Source organism: Python bivittatus, unplaced genomic scaffold (genome assembly GCF_059951505.1).
Source record: "Python bivittatus isolate LINGU-HERP-01145 unplaced genomic scaffold, Pbiv_v1 ctg000200_np1212, whole genome shotgun sequence".
NCBI lineage: Eukaryota > Metazoa > Chordata > Lepidosauria > Squamata > Pythonidae > Python > Python bivittatus.
This window is the reverse complement of record NW_028277040.1, coordinates 13,903,920-13,913,130: the sequence shown is the minus strand read 5'-3', so window position 1 is coordinate 13,913,130 and position 9,211 is coordinate 13,903,920. Positions and strand designations below refer to the sequence as shown.

At 38.0% G+C, this 9,211-nt stretch overlaps 1 protein-coding gene across 1 annotated transcript in view; it reads right to left on the bottom strand.

Moving 5' to 3' along the window:
- Window positions 1-2,292: 2,292 nt before the first annotated feature.
- Window positions 2,293-9,211, bottom strand: part of COL5A2 (collagen type V alpha 2 chain) — a 155,860-nt gene continuing 148,941 nt past the window's right edge. The window contains exons 52-54 of the mRNA XM_088135723.1: window positions 8,996-9,183; window positions 5,718-5,957; window positions 2,293-5,008 (exon numbers count right to left, since the gene is read on the bottom strand). Coding sequence (XP_087991849.1) covers window positions 4,862-5,008; window positions 5,718-5,957; window positions 8,996-9,183 — 575 coding nt within the window. The 3' untranslated portion in view covers window positions 2,293-4,861. The remainder of the gene's footprint in view (window positions 5,009-5,717; window positions 5,958-8,995; window positions 9,184-9,211) is intronic.

Below are 9,211 nucleotides of genomic sequence, written 5' to 3'. Positions count from 1 at the left end.
TCAGACTGTAAACAAGAGGATGGGGAGGTCCTTCTCTGAATAATTTAACTTCTATAAAGTTTGAGATCCTGGAACAATATGCCAAGTCCATAAGCAAACATTGTGTCTGGCCGTCGTAATTCTGATTCCGAGTTGAATCACATCCAGGGAAGAGTCTGAAACAGGGTGTCCTCAATGTATAGTCAACATAGTGTCCATGATGGTGCAAATGAAGCTCCACCCATTTTTTTATGTGTGTTGCCCATCTGAGAACAAAGAAGGAACTGACTAGGGAATTTTATTCAGCAAATCATTGACTGGTTTGGACACCAAGTCCACCCTGGCCAGTTCCTATGTCCAAAAGTAGGTGACCCTAGCAAACTCTGCATTGGATGCTGAAGCTTGAAAAGCTGCCACTAACATCTCCAAGTCCTTCAGGGTCACACTCTTTGTCACATCAAATCCTGGGTCCACATTTGCCCACAGTTGGTACCACCACCACCAAAGTTATAAACCAGTACATTGAACAAGTGAACTTTAAGAAAACATGAAGTATTGGAAGGAAAGAAAAGTTTGTTGCTTAATCTACAGGGGATCTGGTCTTTGCTGGAATGGCTCATTCTGCTTTCTGTACTTATTAAAAGGTGGTAGGAAAGACTAGTGCATGGGACTTAGATGGAGAAGATACCAGAAAGAGTGTCACTCCTACCTGATGAGTGTCATCCAGTTTCCTTGACCCTTAGCTGAAGCTCGTCTGTGGTTTATGACAAAAGGAAAGAGAATCTTGAATCAAAGAAACTTCTGCTCCTTTTCTGAAAGTTCCTCTGATTTATTTCTTTGATTTACATCCCATCTTCCATTCAGGACCTCCAGGTGGTGTAACTAGTGCACCTTCCTCCCATTTTTTGGCACCAAAAACAACCACCTGTGAGGTAGGTTAGGCTGAGAGAGGGTGATTGGTCCATGGTCCATTGGTTTCTGTGGCTGAGCATGGATTAGAACCTGTCTCTCTGAGTCTAAACCAATTCTGTAATCGCTAGACTACACTGATCTTTGCCATCTCACCAGAGGTGCATGTATCATCTGTTAGCCTTAATTCTTTACCCCAAGTTCCATCTGAGGAGGAGGATGGGATAGGATGAGTTTAATTAGAAGAGATTGAATCTGATGAAAAAAGTGTTGCATATCTCAGTAGATTCTCCCTGAAAGCATGTCTAAAACCCCCCAATTTCCTTTGATGTCTCCTACATAGGGAAGAGGATCATATTGGATGAGTTGCAGCCTCTGCTTTGCAGCTCCTTTCAGCACTAATGGAAGAATCTTTTCCATTTTACAGGAGTGTGCCTGGGAACTCTTATTGTTCTGTATCGCTTCTTCATTCTACATGCAATGACAGAGAGCAGGAAAGAATAACCAAGTGGTCTTTGCATTGGCATGGGACGGCTGTGTGCTGTTGTTATTCCATAATAGGAATTCAGTGTTGGGCTTGTGGTCATAAAATCTATCACTTCATGAAGAACCTCAGGTCAACTTAACTCCAGGTAGAAATCTATCATTAGCCTTGATTCTTAGTGGCCAGATTGGTGCATCACATCAAATTATGTGTCTTTTTAACATTTTTATTTTAGCATATTGTGTTAATTTTGCCATTGTAACTCATGGTTCATTGCTTGGTGTGGTGTGTGACCCAGCCACTTATGGCTCATGCAACAAACCATGATTGTGTTAAGACATGGCTTGTAAACTCAGATTGTCAACTATTATATAATTAGGTTGTAGAACAGCCATCACGAACTTTCAAACATTCCAGATCACAGCATGTAGTTGTTCTAGCATCTATACTGAAATGCTAGAACTGCTCATGGATGAACAGGTATTTCCTTTGAATCTCCCATAATTTAAGCATTGTTTCCTAGTTTGGGAAAGGCCCATATGGCTATCCTGAAATATACCATGTAATTTAAACTGAGACACTGATTTTATCACAATATTTTATTCAACAACAATGATAAATCTTGAATTTTCAGAATTCCAAAGCCAGACTTGTCAAACCCCAAGTTTCCAGGTATGCGTTTGATGGAAATCATTTGGTTAAGTCACCTTTAGTCTCTTAAGCACTGTCACAAACACTTATCACTCAAAATTCCCTTTATAATTTAATTTATTAAATGCTTTGGGTGCTACATTTTTAATTCACAGATGACATAGCAAACACACTCTATCATGCACAGTCCACACACACAGAATCCTGTTGCCTTTCCCTAGAAATAGACTGAAATTGTCAGAAGGACTCTACACAAAGGAAGCCATTACTCAACATGAAACTTGTATTTAATTAAATGCTTTGCAAAGATACATGAATAAAGCTATGCGTATGGCTTTTCTTTTTGTGTGTGTGTGTGTGTGTTTATTTATTTATAAAAACAAACAAACAAGAAACAGGAGAACATAGGTCTTCAACAAAGAAACCAACTGAAGAACTAGGCTTGTAGCCACATGCTCCATGGAAAGAAAAATATGGTGATGTACACCCCATTCTGTAGATCATAAAACCATAAGAGGAAAAACATAATGTATAAGAATTTTTCCCAGACACTAAAAATGTAGTAACTAAATTCTATTAAAAAAAAGAAAAGGTTGATGACAATAAATTTATTTTTGCAGGATTGTACAGAAACCATTTTAGCACCATTCCCTTTTTTCAAAAAGAAAACATTTTAATAATTATTATTACTTCATTATTATATTGCCCTGCGTATCTCCATTCTTGGAATTAAAACAGAAGCATAGCACCTTGTCGTATCTAGAATCAATACTAGATTATTAAATGCATCCCAGCTTCTAGAGATGAGGTAGCTCATGCTAAGAAATTATGGACCATTGGTTTGTCCTAATAAATCAAGACATGCAATGTCACAATTTCTGATGATGCATGACCAGTTGTTAAGTGAAACATTTATCTCCGCCACAGTAAAACTCTAATATTATGTTAATACCTGATTTGGGATTAATACATGGGAATAAATGACAACACACATAACTGGACAATACACTTGAAGCAGTTGGGGCAGCCTTCCACAATCTCCATGTTGTATCCACTCCAACCACAAAAATTCTCAGTAATGGCCCTGCTGGCTTGGGTATTCTCAGAGTGGAAACAAATATGCCTAGAAGGTGCTCAGATAGAGAAAGGCTGCATTAGGGGAATTCTGATGTCACTGAAGTCATTTAGAAATTTCAACTTTGACCACATGAAAAATTTAATAGTCTACTGTTTATTACTTTCAAGAGATAATTGTTCATTAGAGGTTGGCTGCTCATTAAGTCAACAACTAATCCTCTCCTCAACCAACATCTTTAAGTGTTGATTCTGAAACTTATTTTGGAAAGCACATTTTTTGGATTATAAATTTATGGAATGAGATAGCATGCTCTGAATTCTGGGACACCTTAGAATTATAAGCCTTAAAAACATAAATATTACCTTCTTCAATCTTTCTCAACCTATTGTCCAGATGTTTAGTTTCCATGGTCACCAATGCTGATTGCAGAATTAAAGGATTTGACATCCAACATACTTGGAATACATCATGTTGAGGAAGACTGATTCACTTCCATCATCTGCTGTGACTGGTTGCAGAAATACATTTTTTAGGGAGTGGCTTCAATAATGTGAATAATGATCTTCCTCAAGAGTGTAGCCAGCTTCCAATATCTACCACCTGGCAAACCTATACCTACTTATCCAGGAACAAAGCCCACTGAACTCAGTGGGAGTTGCTTCTAAATAGATAATACAGGATCACATTATTATTGTTGCAATCTATGGGTTGTTCTTGCCACCATGTTCATTCCCCAGTTCCTAAGAATCTATTTGAAGCTGACCCATGGATCATCTTCACCGCTCCTGGTCTAGAAACCATGAGCTAATTCTGAGCCAATCTGTGTACTCTTTATCTGAGCAGGCAGCAAAATATGATATTCAATCAGTGCCCCAACACATCTGAATTTCATGTTGTCTGCATTTCTCCAAGGATTTCCCCCCAAATCCTCATGCTTTCTTGGGGAAGGGCTGTGGAGTGTCCCTTTTTAAGGTTCTGTATTTTAAGGTTCTGTAAGATAATCGCATTTGTTAAGATGTCACAGTGGCTGAATCTCTATTGGAAGAGACTGGGTGGAGTTCAGGAGCTGGGGTGATGCGACCAAAGAGAAACCACTCTCCAGAACATCTGTATGTCAAAAGGGAAATTGTTTCAACTGTGATTTGAAATGCACAGCCTCTGAACTGGAAATAAAGTGGCTCAGCTGACAAACAGAGGATAGTATGGGATCATACAGATGCTACAACAGTTTGAGCACAGGGCCAAGACTGCCCGTGGAGGTGCCTTATGGCACTGCATTGGTGGAGTGGTAATCTTGACATGGTGAACATCTGAATCTCTTACTTATTTTCTACTGCTGTTTAGCGTACTTCCATTATATGAATGACACTTTTTTAAGTTGAGCAGAACCTCCAAAAAATCATTGTTACCATTTCTAATTAGGAAACAAAGATTAGCTTTGAATTATTATTGTTATTTTAGATCCAGGTGTGGTCACTTGTCATTTTAAAATAGGATTTACTTCATTAAAATGTTGACTTAGACAGTGAGACTGAAGATTTGTAAGTAAAATAAATACACTAAAGAAGCCCAGGGAGTTAGAAAGAACTGTTATATACATTGCTGATTGCATTATCAGCTATAGCTTCAAGAGTCTCAGGATTAACTTCACTCAGTCTAAGTTCTTGCGTTCTGTTGCTGCTGCTGTCATCCCCAATGCTTTTGAAAAGATAAGCCCGTTTATTTATTTAAGTATTTACTTATTTGCTTCTTTATTTTTTTTACACAAAACAAACTGGTCCAATCTCTATTCCAAATTCTTGGTCTGCACCTCCAACATCTACCAGGGCAATATCAACGACAGGCAAGCGTGCCACATTCTGTGTTCTGTATTCCAAGACTGTGCTGCCCACTTTTCCATTGTGTTTCTGGAAGAACAAATCAGAAGGGAGGGAGGGAGGGAGGGAGGGAGGGAGGGAGGGAGGGAGGGAGGGAGGGAGGAAGGAAGGAAGGAAGGAAGGAAGGAAGGAAGGAAGGAAGGAAGGAAGGAAGGAAGGAAGGAAGGAAGGAAGGAAGGAAGGAAGGAAGGAAGGAAGGAAGGAAGGAAGGAAAGGTTATCAGTCGGATTCCTTGCATATCAAGAAGAAAACCAGATCAGGCTAATTAATGCATTCTATGCAAGATCTCATCAATAAGCACCACCCCAGTCCAGACCCTTGGTACATACAGTGATTTGGTAGGTGTAACCCTGCTTACATTTTGGTTAGCAGGTAGATAACTATCAGTTAGTTGATGCTCTACAACAAAAAAGTGCTACGATCCTTTCTCTGGATATCGCAACAATAAATCAAGATGTTTCCTCTCTCAGGTTGGCTTTTGGACCCGATAACCAGTATCGCCACAGGGCCTTCTACTTCCTCAAGGAAGTAGCTGCAAATTATAAAGCAAAATCAGCTCTGTACCACCTTCCTTTCTCAACTCCCTCTACTGCTATAAATTACCCTGATTTAGAATTCAGTGCTGTGAGGATTTTTTCCCCCATGAGAAACAATTGAAGTAGCTGTCCCCCACCCCACTCCACCCAGGTTCAGTTTATGCCCCAAGATTAGTTTGGTGCTGAAAAGACCACAAACTTACAGAGCAGGTGTCAGAGAGGACACTGTATCTAAAACGGTTATTTCCTTCAGCTCTCATCTCAAGGTCATTGGCTCCCTTCAGCACCAGAGCTTTCTTCAGGTTCTTAGCTTGGTCATCCATGTAACCTATACTGTTTTTGCAATGGTAGGTGATATTCTGAGAGGCCTCTTTGGAGAGTAAGCGCAGGAAAGTCATTTGTATGATCGCTGTGTTGGGCGATTGATGATCACCATAAACAAACTACAGAAGCAGAAAGAAGTTGGCGTTATTTTTTTACAATTCTCAAATACCCTTCTTCAGATAGGTTGGGACTTCACCCTTGCCAGATGTTCCTGCACCTTCCTTTAATAGCTTGCTGTATATTTGGATAGGTTCGAGTGCAGAAACAAATGGCCCTATATGAGTTCTTGGCAGGAAGGAAATGTGGGGTTTTATCAGGGAAAGTAAAATCTTTAGGTTAGTAATAGGGCTAGTGCAGAATGCTCACCATATTGGGAACAGTCCATTCTCTCTGATCCCAAAGCAGTGGGTCAGATTCAGTTGCATAAATGGCCTCTTCCACTATATGAGTCTGCATTTCTGTAATCTGGTTTCTTGCCTTTTTAATCCCTTGCTCCAGGAACCAGAAGATTGAAACCTCTATCATCCTTAGAGACTAAAATTATTTGTGGTTTAACTGGCTAGTTAAGTTTGATAAACCAACACTAAACATGAGTAAAACTCATTCCAGCCCAGTGTATAGTATTCATTTGTTTTCATTTATTTATTCTGTAAGCTACAGAACAGTAAACAAATAATTGAACAGATAATATAAATACCATAGCTAAATGTATTAGTAACAAAGGGCTTATCTGGATTGTCAGGTTGATCTGTCACCAGTAAGGGCCAGCAACCACTTTTGGAGGGCAGGAATGGATGATGTTGTCCAGTGTTCACCCCACCCCCACATACACACACTGGGAAGGGGACCCCCAAATGTCTGTTCCTGCTGTAGTTTCAAACAGTGCTGTCCGATATGCCTATTGCGCTTTGCTTTCTTCTAAGCCAGTGTTGTTCAACCTTGGCAACTTGAAGATGTGTGGACTTCAACTTCCAGAATTCCCCAGCCAGCATGCTGGCTGGGGAATTCTGGGAGTTGAAGTCCACACATCTTCAAGTAGCAAGGTTGAGAAACACTGCTCTAAGCCAACCTCTGTATTTTGATTGAATGCTTCAAAGAGGCAGGAATGCCCCTTCACATCATTTTATCTGTTTTTCCTAAATCAAGTCTGTGGCAGCTTCTGTTATAGCAATCTTTTCTCTCTAGCATGGTGGCTATAACAATTGCCTAACAGGCAAATACACCCAGTTTGAAGTCCAGCAGGAACATTCTTTTTTTAATTACTATTTTTATTTCCCCTTCCCTCTATACTTTTCCACTGTGCTTTTTTTTAATTAAAAAGAAATCTCATTCTTACCAGGGTTCAATTTATGACCACTATGCTTGTGAGAAAGACCTCTTCTAACAGCCACAGATTTTGTGCAGAAAAAGTCAGGAAAATGCAAGTAGGGAATTTTTATTTTAAAGCTACTATGCCTTCAAATGTGCATTTTGATGCTTTTAACTTTGTATATATAAATGTAATTTAAATGTGTGTATTTGTGTGTGTATCCCAAATATTTCTTTTATTACTGAAGTTAATTAAAAGGAAATATTTAACTCCCTTCAATACAGGGGTAGATGAAAGAGTGGGTGTTGCTGAGAAATAGAATGCCATCAGAGCTAGAAGAACATGATCTGAGATTTGGGTGGCATGGATTTCTATGGTATGACAAAGTGAAGGGGAATATAGATTTCAAGAATCATCATGTCATGTGGGCTATTCTTAGAGTATGGAATAAATATAAACCTAGGTTTTGCCCAAAAACATCTTTGTGGCTTTCAGCACAAGAAGCTTTTTATAGATGAGAAATGGTAAGTAAACACAAATGGTTAACTTATTGTGATGTACTAAAATTTTCTCAAGGGGAATGTAAAATAAAATCAAGGGAAGATTTGATAACAGAAGGATATACTTGTCAATGGTTTTTCTTATGTACTGTATAGTTATCAGAAAGGTTTAAAGTAGATAAAAGATGTTATGGTTTTGAACAATGCAAGACTGAGTTTGAAATAGAATGATATACAAATGAACATATTATCGCTGAAATGTATAAACTTTTGTTGAAATTTGAGACAGAAGAAGAAGTGAAAGAATGTATGATAAAATGGGCTAAACATTTTGGTTATAATATACAAATGGACCAAAGGGAAAATATGTGGTTGAAAGGACTGAAATTTACATTATGTTCCAGCTTTAAAGAGAATTTTTATAAAATGATATAACATTGATATTTGCCACCAGAGAAATTGTCTAGAATGCATAAAGGTACTTCAAATCTTTGCTGGAAATGCGAACGACATGAAGGGACATTTTATCATGTTTGGTGGACCGTTAAAAAAGCCACAAAATTTTGGACACAAATAAATACACTAATTCAGAAGGTTTTAAAGATTAATGTACAATTCAAACCGGAGGCTTTTATTTTGGAATTAATGGACAGACAGCTAGAAAAAAGCCATGAAACTTTGTTTTTATATATGACAACTGCAGCAAGATTATTATACGCTCAAAAGTGGAAAGTTCGACGCTACCCACAATGGATGAATGGTTGAAGATGGTGGAATTAGCAGAGATGGCTGAATTGACTTCCTTCATTAAAGAAAAAACAGTATCTACATTTCTGGCTGACTGGAAACCTCTTACAGACTTTTTGCATGAAACAGAAGAAAATGCACTTGTGGTTTTGATGATGATTAGAAAAAAAATTGGATAACAGAAAAATCTGAGCTTTTTTGTAAACATAGAATAAGTGATAACTTGGTAATTTACTTGTATTTGCTGCAAAGGAAATTGGAGGCTTCTATTTCTTTTTACCTTTTCTTTCTACACATTTATCTTTGTTCTTTTCTTCCTTCTTTTTTTCTTTATTTTCTTTATTCTATATTAGTTTGTGTTAGTTCATATGTTGTCTTATATGTATGTATGCATGTATGTATGTATGAATGAAACATCCATCATAGAATATCTTTTCAACTGAAATGTGATACCCACCAAAACTGAATTTGTTGTGGCATAGGCAGAACATATAATTTAGGGAACCTGCTAGCATCTATCTCAAAGTAATTATTGGCTCAAAAAAATGCATGAAGCGACATATAAAATTATTAATAAAATATAAAAATACATATTAGTTACCTGTGAACCTCTGTTCATATCAAGTCCATACCATACTGGTTTTAGATCAGACGACTTACTTGTCCACCACACTTTACGTGGAATAATAGCTGGTTTTGCAGCTATACATGTTTCTCCTGTTTCCATATTGCAGAATACTTTGATCGCATCTTCCACACAGCCCTGATTAGGGTCAATCCAAAATTCTCCTGTGAAAGCAAAATAAGAAATCTTACA